This window comes from Rhineura floridana, chromosome 4 (genome assembly GCF_030035675.1).
Source record: "Rhineura floridana isolate rRhiFlo1 chromosome 4, rRhiFlo1.hap2, whole genome shotgun sequence".
Classification (NCBI taxonomy): Eukaryota; Metazoa; Chordata; class Lepidosauria; order Squamata; family Rhineuridae; genus Rhineura; species Rhineura floridana.
The window spans coordinates 207675283-207690786 of record NC_084483.1 but is presented as its reverse complement, the minus strand read 5'-3'; the positions used below and the strand labels follow the sequence as shown (position 1 = coordinate 207690786).

The following is a 15504-nucleotide window of genomic DNA, read 5'->3' as shown; positions in this document are numbered from 1 at the left end:
CTGGATTGTTATCTCCTCAACCCCTTGCAGGTCAGGTTTGGCAGGTAGGTTGAGCCACCCACTGTCAATCACCTTTTTTGCCTCCATGGGTCTTGCAAAGTGCATTGCAAAGCACTTTGGAAAATAACACTTTGCAAGGGACTTAGCAATATCCAGCAATCAGCTGAGAAGCCCCTTTCAAACTGCTATATAATGCAGCACTTTGCAAGGGGTATCAGTCTTGAGAAACCTCTTTCAAAGCACTGTCTTGGAGAGCACTTTGCAAGACCCAACACTCAGCTGAGAAGCCCCTTTCAAACTGCTATACTTTGCAAGGGGAATCAATCTTGAGAAACCCCTTTCAAAGCACTGTCTTGGAGAGCACTTTGCAAGGGGTTTTTGCAAGACCCAACAGTTAGCTGATTGTCGGGTCCCACAAAACCCCTTTCAGAGCGCTGTCCTGTGGAGGACTTTGCATTGTGCTTTTCAGGCACTGGCTATCAGCTGAGGCATAAAGGCCATAATTCAGCAACTTGGACAGCTCGAAAGTTCAGACTTAAACACGGAGCATATTCACTGCCCTGATGACATCAGAGCCACCATCCTCCACCGGCAGGAGAAGTGTTGCATGCAAAAGGTCTATCCACAGTTTCTCCAGGTGCACCTGGAAAAGATTCCCTGCCTGAAACCCTGGATAGTCGTTGCCAGCCAGAGTAGACAGTACTGAGCTAGATGAGCCAATATTCTGACTTGGGATAAGGCAACTTCCTGTCTTCCTATTTAAGGCACATTTTGCTTCATTGAATGCTTTACTTAATCAAAAATTTCAGATTAAAAACTTTTGGTTATTGGGGAAAAAACATTTTGAGATATTTGTACAGCAACTAAAATTAGTATGGCATACTTGTTTAGGTTTGTTTATTAAATGCAAGTCAACTTGTTGTTATGTGCCTTCAAGTTGATTACGACTTATGGAGACTCTATGAATCAGCAACCTCCAGTAGCATCTATTATAAACTACCCTGTTCAGATCTTGTAAGTTCAGGTCTGTGGCTTCCTTTACAGAATCAATCCACCTCTTGTTTGGCCTTCCTCTTTTTCTACTCCCTTCTGTTTTTCCCAGCATTATTGACTTTCTAGTGAATCATGTCTTCTCATGATGTGTCCAAAGTCTGATAACCTCAGCTTCATCATTTTAGCACCTAAACATGCAAAATTGGTCGATTTAGGGCCTCAGAAAATTATTTTTCCATTCAACCCCACTCCACTGCAGGTTTCTTTGTGTATAATTAGGGCTGCAGTGTTAATCACACTTTAACAAGGAAGTAAGCACCATTGAATACAGTCAAACTCACTTCTGAGTAATACATAAGATGCACTAAGCCTGGAATGGTTAGATGGAAATATGCCTATAGTGGTCCCCAATGCCATTTGAAGCGAGTCACTAATGCCGTGGGGAAGGACCTTAGCTCAGTGGTAGTGCAGTTGGTCCGCATGCAGATGGTCCCAGTTCAGTCCCTGATGGCATCTCCAAGTAGGGCTGGGAAAGAAAACCCTGGAGAGCCACTGCCAGTCAGTGCAGGCAGTATTGAGCTAGGTGGTGTGTCCAGAGCAGCTTCCTGTCTTCCTACCTGTGACAGTGCTTTCGACAGCTGCAGCTGTAACTTCATAAAGCATTTGGAGGGCTGTGATGTTGCTCCGGAATGCTTCTTCCACCAGCTTGAGCGGTGCTGAGTACAATCCACACAGATGGCCTGCGCGAATAAAATGAATTGATGGAAACAGAGGTTGGGAATTAACTCACAAACCCTCCAGACGTACAGGGGGCGCCAGGAGTAAGTGTGAGCCTCCTGTGTCATATGCACCTTAATTCCCACAATCCTTTTCCAAGTTTTGATGGGGGTGGGAGGGGGAGTCTCACGGGGACGATCAAGCACATCTTCCCCCAAATTGCTGCCCTCCAGATTCCAAAGGATTCCAAAGGTGCATTTGGACATGGAATGTGGCAATGTAAAAGATTTTGTGCAGTTGGAAAGATGATAATTTGCACTTGGGATGGTGGTGGAGTTAGCCACGTTGGGCGTATGTATTTATTAAGCCCTTAGAAGACAGGCAATGTCAGAGACATCATGTACACAAACTATATATGGGCAGAATGCACTCTGTTTCCATGCTTAAAACAAACTGCCCAAACCCTATTAAAATACCTTCATCTTTTTGGCTGGAACCTCCTCTTCCTTACATTTATCTCTGGGCAGATAGTGCTTTCTTGAAAATACATTTGAAGGACTCCTTTGTATGTGCGTGTGTGTGTGCGCCTGTTAGTTACTGAATGAAGGTAGATTCATAAATGAAATGTCACTCTGGTTCATAGATAAGAACTACTCTGTGGAGAAACTGCCACTGATCACAGGATGCAAGCAAGGAGCAAAGCACGCTTTTGTGTTTGTTCTGGGGATTTGTTTTGTTTTTAGTGTGGGGTGGCAGATGGGGAATTTGTGCAGTAGGAAAATCTGCTTTTTTAACAAACAAAATCTGCCAAATCCTTTAGACTGATGGGAGTTGTAGTCCGAAACATTTGGAGGGCACCAAGTTGGGGAAAGTTGATCCCCGTGAGTGCTTCATGGTATGCCACGAAGGTCACATGATCTGCCCCCCCCGCCTTCTCTCTCTATGCATCCCCAGTAATCCTGGCAACATCCTCCTTGTCTGGAGTGCTAAGGTCTGCGGGAAGTATGTGTGTGTGTGATTTCCACACATCCTTTCTCATTTAAAGCTCCAACACCAGTTTTGGCTTGTGTGAAAATACAATAATCTCACCTTCAGCTCTTATCTGGTGCTGCTAAAAATCCATCTCCAGCAAGGCAGACTTTGTGAAACCATCTCACACACGTCCTCCCGGCCAACCCCACACAAACAATCGCCTGCATTGCTGTGAAATTGACTTTGGTCTGCTTGGAGTGTTGCACAGTTATTTTTTATTATCGTTGTTGCAATCTGATGGTTTTTGTCGGCCTCTCTGGCCTTTTTCCTAGTCGCCTTCTTCTTCTCTCTCTCTTTGGAACAGGTGGAGCTGATTCGGAGAGATTATGTGGCCAACGGCGGCTGGGAGACCTTCCTCTCCTACGAGGATCCCGAGCAAGACATCCTGATTGGCCTCCTGCGTTTGCGGAAGTGTTCAGAGGAGACTTTCAGGGCGGAGCTGAAGGGAGGCGTCTCTGTTGTCCGAGAGCTCCATGTCTACGGGAGCGTGGTCCCCGTCAGCAGCCGAGATCCCTCGAAATTCCAGCACCAGGTATCTGATGTGTTTGGTGCCATTTGAACCTCTTTACGGTGCGCTTTAAGGAGCATTTTGTAATAGCAGGATCAATACAACAGAAGCTATTCAAATAGCAACACCAGCGTTACATAGGAAGATAGGAAACTGCCTTATACCAAGGCAGAGCATTGATTCATCTTGCTCAGTATTGATTCATCTTGCTCATTATTGTCTACACTGACTGGCAGCTATGGCTTTCCAGAGTTTCAGACAGGGACTGTCTCCCAGCCCTACCTTGGAAATGCCGGGGATCGAAACTGGAACCTTCTACATGCCAAACAGATGCTCTACCACTGAGCCATGGCTCTCCCCGTAAAGAAAAGCACTTAAGAAGCTGCCTTAACATTCAGTCAGACCATTGATTCATTCAGCTCAGTATTGTCTACACTGACTAGCAGAGACTCTCCCAAGATTTCAAACAGGTGTCTCTCCAAGCCGTACCTGGAGATGCCACGTATTGAACCTGGGGCCTTCTGCATGCAAGGCAGATGCTCTCCCACTGAGGTATTGCCCTTAACCTAAAAATAAAGTAAGATTCTAGTCCTCATGGTAGTACATAAGGAAGCTGCCATATACGAAGTCGAAGCGTTGGTCCGCCTAACTCAGTACCGACTGAGTAGCAGAGGCTTCAGAGAGAGAGTCTTTCTCAGCCCTGTCTGGAAATGCTGAGGATTGAATCTGAAGCCTTCTGTCTGCAAAGCAAGTGCCGCTGAGCCACAGCCTTTCCCGGAGATTGCTTCGGTAATTGCAGTTTGCCCCTCCTCATCGCCTCGGTACCTTTTTCTGCTGCTTATTATTTATTTATTTATTCATTCATTCATTCATTCATTCATTCATTCTTTGGTTTATATCCCGCCCTTCCTCCCAGCAGGAGCCCAGGGCAGCAACAGAAGCGCCAAAAACACTTCAAAACATCATAAAAACAGACCCTAAAATACACCAAAACAACTTTAAAAACATTTTTTTTAAAAAAAAAGCTTTAAAAAAAAAGGGTTAAAAACATTATTAAAAGAAACATATTAAAATGCAATTCCAACACAGACGCAGACTGGGATAGGTCTCTACTTAAAAGGCTTGTTGAAAGAGGAAAGTGTTCAAAAGGCGCTGAAAAGATAACAGAGATGGCGCCTGCCTAATATTTAAGGGGAGGGAATGTTTGCTGTGCCTGCCAGCACCCTCATCTCCCATGCCACATTATCCTTGTGGATCTTGCTCGCTTGCACAGTGGCACGGAAGCTGCACATGCTGGGGGTTGGTGTGTTGATGCCAGTAACAGCTGGCAGGCCTCAGGGTGGCAGTTTGGGCTTCCTTGTACAGGAGGGGAGGGCGGAAGATAAATCTGGATCTGTGGCTAGATCTCTGGGCAAAAGGCAGCAAGGCAGCAACAACAAAATGACTCTCACCACCACCACCAGACTGTTGGAATGAAGCTTGGGGGTAAACAGAAATAAAGGGAGAGGGTTTGTGTGTGGAAGTCATAGGAACATGGGACGCTGCCTGATCCTGAGTCAGAAACTTGGGCCATGTAGCTCAGTGTTGTCTACACTGACTGGCAGTGGCTGTCCGGGGTTTCAGACAGGGAGTCTTTTCCCGGCACTAGCTGGAGATGCTGCCTTTGGCATTGAACGTGGATCTTCCGCATGCAACGCAGACACTCTGCCATTGAGCTATGGCCTTCAGAGCTCTACCTTCTTAGCCGCTGAGCTATGGATTGTGAACTCAGTTCAGTTCTTAAAACAACTCTCTGTGCTGATCAGCTGTTCAGAGGCATCATTTTCTTTAATTCTAAGTGTACATATGTCTTTTGCACCTGGCTCCAACAGGCGAATCTCAGGGTTCTAGTAAAACATAGGATGGAATCCAACATAGTGCTTAAGTCTCTCATTCTGTCAGCATAAGGATTTTTCCTTGCACAACAGAACTTTCTCCCCTCACCCCCAAATCTGCTCCAGGGGTCCCCCTCCAACCCTCTGGAGCAGATTTGGAGGTGCCGCATGCATGGGCGGAGGAGGGGGAAGTCCTCTTGCTCAAGCAGAAATCCTTGTACTGACGGGACGTGGTAGTTGAGTATTATTATTATTGTTGTTGTTGTTGTTGTTGTTGTTATTAATTTATACCCCACTTTATGGCCAAAAGGCCCTCAAGGCGGCTTACAAGAAAAACACAAATATAGAAATACATCAATAAAACAATACAATTTACAAAAATTAAATAACAAATAACATTATTAAAAAACAGTGATTACAACTTCCAGTGAAAATACAGGGTGGTGCAGATGCCTGGAGAGTACCACCCACAAGCAGATCCTGCAAGCCTAAAGCCTGCCTTCCCCAAGGGTGCAGCTAAACAGAGCTAAACATCAGTGATTTAAAACACATCGGTAAGCCAGGTTAGATTACTGCGATGCATTGCACACAAGGCTGTCTTTGAAGACTATTCAGAAGGTTCAGCATGGCAGCCAGGTAGTTAATTGGGATTTTATGTTGATAATATTTTTTTTTCCTGGCTTAAGATCTTCACTGGCTTCCAGTTTGTTTTCAGGTATTTATTAAAATACTAGATACCTTTTTACAACACTCTTTAGCCTGCAAGGGCAGCTGACGATAAAAATCTATATATAGACCAACACTCAGACAAATAAAGCAATTTAAAAACAGAGCAGATGAAAATTCAACAGCAAAACCAAGATTTAAAAGGCCTGGGCAAAAAGAAAAACAAAATAAGAGCCTGTATTGAGTGAATATCTCGGGGGAGCAAATCCCAGAGATGGGACGCCACAGCCATAAGGGGGCCCCTATCTCAGGTCACTACCTGCCTCACCACCTGGCAGCAGAAGGACCCAGAGAAAAGCCTCCAAGAATTATCATAATGCCCAGCAAAATACAATTTGAAGCACTGGTTCTTCTCAATCATCCCAGAGTGCAGGACACAGAATAATGGGCTCAACTTGCAGGAAGCCAGATTTCAGGCTGAACATCAGGAAAAACTTCCTAACTGTTAGAGGGGTACGAAAATGGAACCAATGACCTAGGGAAGTGGTGGGCTCTCCAACCCTGGAGGCCTTCAAGAGGCAGCTGGACAGCCATCTGTTGGGTAAGTTTTAAGTGGGATTCCTGCACTGAGGGGGGGTTGGCCTTCATAGCCTTATAGGTCCCTTCCGACTCTACAATTCTCTGAAACAAGGCTGTCTAAAAGACCACCAGTTCCCATAAGAACCTGTTTCTTCCTTGAGATTGTCCTCTGACGCACAAGTCCCTGTGTCTCCCAACCTCCAGAGGTTATATTTCATTTCATTTATTAAATTTATATCCTGCCCTTCCTCCCACAGGAGCCCAGGGTGGCAAACACATTAGTGATAAAAACAATAACATTAAAAATGAATTAAAAACATCTGAAAGCATCTAAAAACATTTACATACCCTCACAGCTATTAATTTCAAGCTTGCCAAGACTGGTCTCTTTCAGCCATCAAATGCCTGGGTAAACAGGAATGTTTTAAAATTCCTCCTGAAAAGTAATAATGAGGGAGACAGATGAACCTCCCCAGGGAGGGCATTCTACAAATGAGGGACCACCACTGAAAAGGCCGGCAGTGGGCCAACACCAGCCAGGCAGCCGCTGCAGTGGCACCACTACTCAGGTAACTGGGAGAAATAGGGCTCTTTTGATGGTGGCACCCTGGCTAGAGTATCCCCTCCCCAGAAAGATTCATATGGCACCAACGGAATTATTTGCATTTATGCTGTGTTTGATAATATATTTTCCTATTTCTCCGAAGTCTTATCTTATGGACTTCTAGTTTATTTGAGGGGTTTTATTGTTTCTAGGTAGGGTTTTGGATTAGATTTTAACTGAGCCATGCTGAAAGCTTATTGAGCAGAGATATGGGTTGCAAGCATTTTAAATAAATAAAATATAAAAAGCACTGAGACACATGAAAGCTGATTCTATGTACCTCGCTTCAGCCATCCCTTTCGGGTAACGAATAGCATCACTTGTGGGAGTGGGCATGTTTTTATATGGCCAAATCTACAAGAGTAGCCAAGTTAGCCTGTTTTCCCCAGAGCAAGAAATAACACTTGATCCATCTTAGACATACTCCAGGAGGAGTTCTGCTTTGAAAGTTGTTGTTTTGATACTGTACTTTGGGCACTATCCAACATGCTCCTTCTTTCAGCAGAATGTCTTTTGGCTGCGCAACAGCACTTCCCCTCCCTCTTCTCTCCCGGGGTGCCTCCCCTCCATTTGTTGTAGTGGTTCTCCCAACCCTCCAAGGCAGGCATGGGGAGAGGAGAGGGAAAGCGGAGTTCTGTTGTGCAAGTGGAAATCTTTGCGCTAGTGGACAGAGTGTGTTGGATGCCGTCCTTTGACCTTAACTACCTTTTGCTGTGTATAAGTTGTCTCGGGTTAGAGAATAGTTTGTGGGCTTTGTATACAATTCAAGGGCGAAAACATTGTGGTGTAGTTCTCACTGAAGCAATGGTCACCCCATGTCTGTGGTGTACCAGACTTCAGCTGGGGGCTCACCTTGGTTGAATGCTGTTCCATGCAAACAAGGGGAACATAAATATTCCTGCACATATAAAGCTAGCATATCAGGGAGAAAGTTTCCAATTTAGCCTTCTTCCTGACATGCCATTTTTCCAAGGTGTGTGTGAGAGAGAGACAGAGAACATTCAGTCATGGAAGAACCCTCAGACTTGAATCAGCTCCATGGACCCCTGACCTTGCAAACCCCCACCCCCCAAATGTGCTTCTGGTGAAACAAGCTCATGCTACAATAAATGTGTTGGTCTATAACAGGGGCAGCCAATGAGGTGCTCTCCATACGCTGGCTGGACTTCATTCACTTCCATCATCCCTAACCATTGGCCGTGCTGGGCACTTCATTGGCTATCCCCTGGTCTATGGAGGGCCACAGTATATATTCTATTTCAGATCTTTATATACTCCTTTATGTCCAAGTGGTTTCCATAAAAATGTACATCCATAAGAATAAAATGTCATAAAACAAATTTAAAACATGCATAATTTATTATTTATTTATTACATGTATATGCCACCCCATAGCCGAAGCTCTCTGGGCGGTTTACAGCAATTAAAAACATTAAAAACAAATATACAAATTTTAAAACACAAAAAAACAATTTCAAAACACAATTTATCAAATTTAAAAAACAGTTCTTGCACTCTGATGGGCAACAGTTCCAAAAAAGAGCGGAGCAACTGAAAATCAGAGTCAGTCCCAAAGGCTTTTGAGAACAAATGGGGCTTTGTCAGCCAAAGAAAACCCATTAATATTGTGGTCCTTTGTGCTTCCAGGAGGGGCATAGCTCAGGGCGCCCCCACAGAGAAGTCCTTCTCCCAGGAGCATGAACATCAAGCAACACTCATTGGTTGTGGAGGCTGGTCCATTAAGGCACTGCCCCACCAAGGTCCAGACCCCCCTTCCTCCCTTCTTGCATACAACAAGTCCAAGGGGGTCCTTCCTGTCAGCTTCCTCCTCCTTAGTCTCAGTGTTGCCTTTGTAGAATTTAACAAGGATGGGAACAAATCTAGAATGAGTTGGCTTTGCCTCTTGCCTGTCGTCAACTCTGGCTCCCTCTCCTGTTGGGCTTCCTGCCTTCCGCCCTTGTTGTTGTTGTTGTTATGTGCCTCCAAGTGGGCTACGACTTATGGCCACCCTATGAATCAGTGACCTCCAAGAGCATCTGTCATGAACCACCCTGTTCAGATCTTGTAAGTTCAGGTCTGTGGCTTCCTTGATGCAATCAATCCATCTCTTCTTTGGCCTTCCTCTTTTTCTACTCCCTGCTGTTTTTCCCAGCATTATTGTCTTTTCTAGTGAATCATGTCTTCTCATGATGTGTCCAAAGTATGATAAACTCAGTTCCATCATTTTTGCTTCTAGTGACAGTTCTGGTTTAATTTGTTCTAACACCGAATTATTTCTTTTTCGCAGTCCATGGTATGCGCAAAGCTCTCCTCCAACACCACATTTCAAATGAGTTGATTTTTCTCTTATCCTCTTTTTTCAATGTCCACATTCACATCCATACATAGAGATCGAGAATACCATGGTCTGAATGATCCTGACTTTAGTGTTCAGTGATACATCTTTGCATTTGAGGACCTTTTCTAGTTCTCTCATAGCTGCCCTCCCCAGTCCTAGCCTTCTTCTGATTTCTTGACTATTGTCTCCATTTTGGTTAATGACTGTGCCAAGGTATTGATAATCCTTGACAAGTTCAATGTCCTCATTGTCGACTTTAAAGTTACATTAATCTTCTGTTGTCATTACTTTATTTATTTATTTATTAGTCGCCCATCTGGCTGGTTATCCAGCCACTCTGGGCGACGTACAAAGCAAAAACATCATAACATCAACTTTAGTCTTTTTAGCCTTCCGCCCTGCTGGCCCCAATGGCCACCAGCCACCACTGCTCATTGTTGGGGCCACCAAGAGGCCCCTCTCTGCAGATCTCAGGGTTTGAGGTGGTTGAAATTGGGAGACACGATCTGCGAAGCCACATAGCTGTGCGCATTTCAAAAGATCAAAGCACCTTTTCATGTGTCATCTCAGTAATCTTCTGTGTGAGCTCTATACCTACCTCCTGGTGCTGCTTTTCTTAAGAAATGGACCACAAATTAGTAAACACAACATAATTATATCCCAAAGCAGGCACTGCTCGAATACGATCAACAGCAGGCAGACTTAGGGCTTTTAGATGGAGTGGAGAAACGATCATCGTGTATACCTGAATCCTCCAGGGCTGATATTTTAGGTTAAGTTCACTGTTGCTGTGTTTTCTGTCTTTTCTTCTTTGAATTAAGCTTTCTCCACTAGCTGTATGTGCATTAGAATGCAACTTCTGCTGGATAGTAATCACCCTGGGCAATGAGGCAGCTGTGATAAAATGGGACCGGGGGGGGGGAGAGAAAGAGCAGAAAATAAATGTTTACCTCCTGAAAGTAAAATTTCAAAAGCCGGGAGCAGAAAAGTGGTTGACGCACGTGGAAGATGGAAGGGGGAGGAAAATCAATTGAGTAGAGCCCAGCGCTAACAAATTGAAATAGATTGGAAATGGAGACTTGGGTGCATGACGCACTAATGTGGGCTGAAGGAGCGTTCACAGGGGCAGCCGTCAGAACCCCAAAAATGAATACTTACACACACGCTTCACCCACCCACCCACAAAGTGGTGTATGGTACGTTTAGCATTGGAAAAGCTTCAGTGTGCAAGAATCATGATCTGGTTCTTTGCAGACGGGTCTTTTCTGTTTGAGACTGGGCTGCATGCTCTTCCCAAAGCCTGCCCTCCTCGTCAGCCCATCCCCAGTCGTACAAACACGCACAACAAACCAACGTCTTGGGTGGAACTGGCTTGTGGAATTGGTGGGCTGATTCACGCTGCCATTCTATGGTCAGGAAAGGCAACAGGAGCTCAGTGCCCTCTTTAGCAAGCCGATCTGCTTGTGTGAGCGCCCCAGGCAGTCGTTTGCAATCATCATCATGGAGGGCTTAAGCAGGGTGCGGCAAGTCCTCATCTGGATTCCAGAGGTGGGCAGGGCCAGAAGGAAAAGCAGGCGGAGCAACAGATCTGAATGTTACCTTTGCCCAGGAGGCCAGTTTCTACACACATCCACACACCCGTCTCTGTCCTCCGTGCAGACAAGCAAGAACCATGAACAGAGCTTCAGGAAGCATTCAAGCCACAAAACATCCAGAGTGCAAAGTAGAGCCAGAGAGGGGGTGGCCTGGGGAGAGTTCTGGGGACCAGAGAGAGAGGCCTGGACAGCCACATTCAGTGCCTGGGCCTCTGGTTCCCCACCCCTGGTTTCAATAAGGGAACCAACACCCTTTGTGAATAGAGCGGTTTCCTGCTCTGTATATAGTTATTTTATTTATTTATTTAATTTGTATCCCGCCCTTCCTCCCAGCAGGAGCCCAGGGCGGCAAACAAAAGCACTAAAAACACTTTAAAACATCATAAAAACAGATCTTAAAATACATTAAAACAAAACAGCGTTAAAAACATTTTTTTAAAAAAAACAACTTTAGAAAAGGGTTAAAAACATTATTAAACGCATATTAAGCAATTCCAACACAGACGCAGACTGGGATAGGTCTCAACCTAAAAGGTTTGTTGAAAGAGGAAAGTCTTCAAAAGGCGCCAAAAAGATAGCAGAGATGGCGCCTGCCTAATATTTAAGGGGAGGGAATTCCACAGGGTAGGTGCTGCCACACTAAAGGTCCATTTCCTATGTTTGGCAGAACGGACCTCCTGGTAAGATGGTATCTGCAGGAGGCCCTCACCTGCAGAGCACAGTGATCGGCTGGGTATATAAGGGGTAAGACGGCCTTTCAGGTATCCTGTTCCCAAGCTTTTGTATTCTAAGTCCAGTGAACACTACAGGTGCAATTCCGCCTGTATTGAGACAATCATAGAGTCAGGATAGCCCCTTCCTGCCAGCTCACCTTGGGGTACACTGCGTGATCATCACCAATGGCGGGTTTACTTAAGTGGGATGCGTAAAAAGCAGCACTCTGAAAATAAACACAAATCATGATATGGACATGACGACGACCAGGTTGCCTTAAAAAAAAGGCTTTCCTCTCTGGTAAAAGCGTAACAGAAGGCATTGACTCTATTATTAACGGTATGGCTATATTAAAAGTGTTTTTCTATGGTACCTTTTCAGGGCAGACCCTTTTGTTAGCAAGCTGGATTGTCCCGGCTCTTGCCTCTAGATTAGTTCCCAGGAGTCTGGATTGGAATTTTTTAATTAAGATTTTTCTTTGTTGGTTTACGGCTCGCTGTTTGCCGCCCTGGGCTCCTTTGGAAGGAAGGGTGGGATATAAATTTAATAAAAAAATAGTAACAGCAAAGCAAAGAATCGAGTGAGGGTTTTTTATCCAGTTCTCCTGCAGTGCTGGCTTTATGTTTTCCTCTGCACCTCCAATCCCCGCACTCTGCCAGCAAGATAGATAGATTATATATATATGTGCCAGCTAATCCCTAAATTGCAAGCTCCCCCTATTTTGAACACACATTCACTTGCCTTCCTCCCTCTTCTCCCAGGGATTTGGGATGTTGCTGATGGAGGAGGCGGAGAGGATAGCTAAAGAAGAGCATGGGGCGTGGAAGATTGCCGTCATTTCAGGTACGCCTGTTGAGTTTGCCTTCCAGCTTAATAAGCAGAACCTGCAACAAAATTTCCTTATGAGGAAAGGTTGAAGGAACTTGGCATGTTCAGTCTGGTGAAGAGAAGGCTGAGGGGCGACATGATTGCACTCTTTAAGTACCTGAAGGGCTGTCGCATAGAGGAGGGTACAGATTTGTTCTCTGCTGCCCCAGAGGGGAGGACTAGGTCTAATGGTTTTAAGTTGCAGGAGCGTAGATTCAGATTGGACATTAGAAGGAACTTCTTGACAGTAAGGGCAGGAACCGACTGCCTAGGGAGGTGGTGGGATCCCCTTCGCTGGATGTCTTCAAGCAGAGGCTGGACAGCTATCTGCGGGAGATGCTCTAGCTGTGGATTTCCTGCTGTGAGCAGGGGGTTGGACTCGATGGCCTACAAGGCCCCTTCCAACTCTATCATTCTATGATTCTACTTTGCCTTGTGGAGCACTCTGGTCCAACCATGCCCTTTTCCAGCATACTCCATTCCATTCCCCCCTCCTATATGGTTCTTTCTTTTTTTCCCCCTCATCCTGCCCTCCCCTCAGACAGTCAACATTCTGTGCCCAGTGAGCACGCTTGGAGTGTGGGTCAGAAATCATCATCATCATCATCTGGTTGGCCACGAGAAGAACAGAGTGCAGGACAATCTGGGCCTGTAGCCTGATCCAGCAGCAAGGCTCTCCTTACGTTCTTAAAGAGCATTCTGGGAAAGTCATGAAAAAAATGAAGAGGCGAAGCGCCTTTGTGCTTTATAATACGTTATGAATTGTGGTTGAGTGTACCCTAGAAGAGAGGTCTTGGGGAAAGGGGAAATACCGCATTTGTGCAAATTCTGAAAGCCTTCCTCCTGCAAGCAACCTGCATTTCAGCAATTGGGGAGAGGTGGGGCCCAGCCGGTCCTCCCTCTGCTGGCCCCGTGAAGAGACATGCCGGGGAAGGGTCAGGAGGAGTTCTGCTTCCTAGGCCACTGCCTGTGCCTTCCAAAAGAGAGTGCCCCAGACTTTCAGGGCCGTTAGTGTGAGTGTAGAAGCTGGTGTAGAAGCTGGTATAGCACAGTGGGGAGGAGAGCCCGGCTGGGTGTACAGAGTCTGCGAGTTCAAATCCCCGCTTGTGTCTCCTGGGTGTCAAGGGCCAGCGAAAGATCACCCCCACAGTGAGTGGCTCAGGGCTTACGTGCCCTGCCACCTGTGCAGCCGTGGGCAAGCGGCATAGTCCCAAGGAGCCCAGTTGCCCCCCAGCTGGCAGTTGCGGACAAGGAAGGGGCTGGCTTGTGCAGCTGTGGCAAGCTGAGCAGGCCCTAGCCAGCTGGGGAGGACTAGCCTCAGAGGGAAGCAATGGTAAACCCCCTCTGAATACCGCTTACCATGAAATCCCTATTCATAGGGTAGCCATAAGTCGGGACTGACTTGAAGGCAGTCCATTTCCATTTTTCAGTGTGAGTCTGGTAGCATGATTCTGCCACAGCAGGAGGGAAGGAGCCAGGAAATGCTTGTGCGTGCCAGTCTGGATGGCGCAGTGCCCACCTTGTGGGCTTTGTGAAAAAATAAATAATAAAAGCTTGGGAGGGAAAGTTCTTAATGAACAACAGGTTATTTCTCTCCCCCTGATAACCCATTCCTTGTTATTTTATTTGACAAAATGTATATTAATTGACCCCGACAACAACAATCCGTAAGTGGTTTACATAGAATAGGTGTTGGGAACTTTTGGCCCTCTGGATGTTGCTTATCTACAGCTCCCATCATCCCTGGCCATGCTCGCTGGGGCTGATGGGAGTTGTAGTTCAGCAACATCTGGGGGGCCAAAGGTTCCCCATGTTGGAATAGAACAATCCTTTTCATCTAAAAAAAATACCAATAAAGCTTATGTGAAAAACGAATTGACGTCAAATTTATGTAAATCTAGCCATTTTTAAATGATTGCATATGCATGTTTAAAATTAAGTTACGGTGGCACAGACCAGATAATGCACTTCCAAACGAGGGTTGCTATTTTTCAATGACTTGAGGAAAGGCTCTGTTCTTTTCTGCAAGCACAGAAGGGGGAAAACAATCCAGATAAGAGGATGCTTGAAGTTTCCCTCAAACTACCATCTTGCTCCTTTGTGTGAGTTTCAAGCTTGCGAAGTTGGACTCGGTGGTTGAAGAGACCAGTTCTTCCCTTCCAAACCAGCCACTTTGCTTCTCAAGGAGTTTTTACTGGGGACAAGAGCACTCCATTTGCTAAAAAGCACTTTGTGACAGAAAGCAGAAAGAGAGAAGCTATTAAGCAAAAGGGCTCATTTCGTGCCAGGTGCCAATTTGAGACTGTATCTAAATGAGTTGGAAGGAATTGGGTAACTGTTGTGTCCTTTGAGGGTTATAGAGATGGCAAGAGGACTCATTCTAATGCAAATATTGCCAATCTGAGCATGTATCAAAGTAAATGTAAATTTAGGAGATGCTCTTCCCCAGGGAGCGTAGGCTGAGTGGATTGCTTTAGGAATCTGCTTCTTTGAGAGACCACAAAATCCTATCCGGATTGTGCTTGTTTCTTCCTGCGTGGAAGCATCAGGTCTCAGAACTTGGCTCTAAGAATGAAAAGGAGAGTCCATTAGAGCCTTCAAAGTGTAGAGGCTTTCCAGCTGTTTCCTGGGAAAGGCAACCTGAGATGCTCAACTTCCTCTGTGGGGTTTTATCATAAATAAAAATACAGCCAAGATTGACTTCTTGCATTAGGGAAGATTAGCCTTGCTTTGTGAATATCAAGAAGGGGTGGGGTGGGACTCTCTTTCAAACCCTTTCTGCGCATTCCTGATACAGCTGCAAAATTATCGCAGCCTCTGTAAGAGCCGGTGTACCAGTAGAAGTCTCCATCCCCATCTATAGAAAGGAATGTTCAGCTACAGCTACCCTTTTAGAAAAACCAGGAAAAATTTGCCTGGGCCAGTGGAGGATTGTTGATCTCCCCTACGGAGCATTTCCCTTCTCATAGGATTAGGTTGCATGTGCCACTAAAAGATTGCAAACTGTTAGCTATTTC

The 15504-nt window shown here is 45.6% G+C and overlaps 1 protein-coding gene across 2 annotated transcripts in view; it reads left to right on the top strand.

Annotated features, from left to right (window-relative positions):
* ELP3 (elongator acetyltransferase complex subunit 3) overlaps positions 1-15504 on the top strand; it is a 121709-nt gene that overhangs the window by 88927 nt on the left and 17278 nt on the right. For both annotated transcript variants that reach the window (XM_061625856.1, XM_061625857.1), the window contains exons 13-14: positions 3047-3274; positions 12382-12463. In XM_061625856.1, the coding sequence (XP_061481840.1) occupies positions 3047-3274; positions 12382-12463 (310 nt within the window). The remainder of the gene's footprint in view (positions 1-3046; positions 3275-12381; positions 12464-15504) is intronic.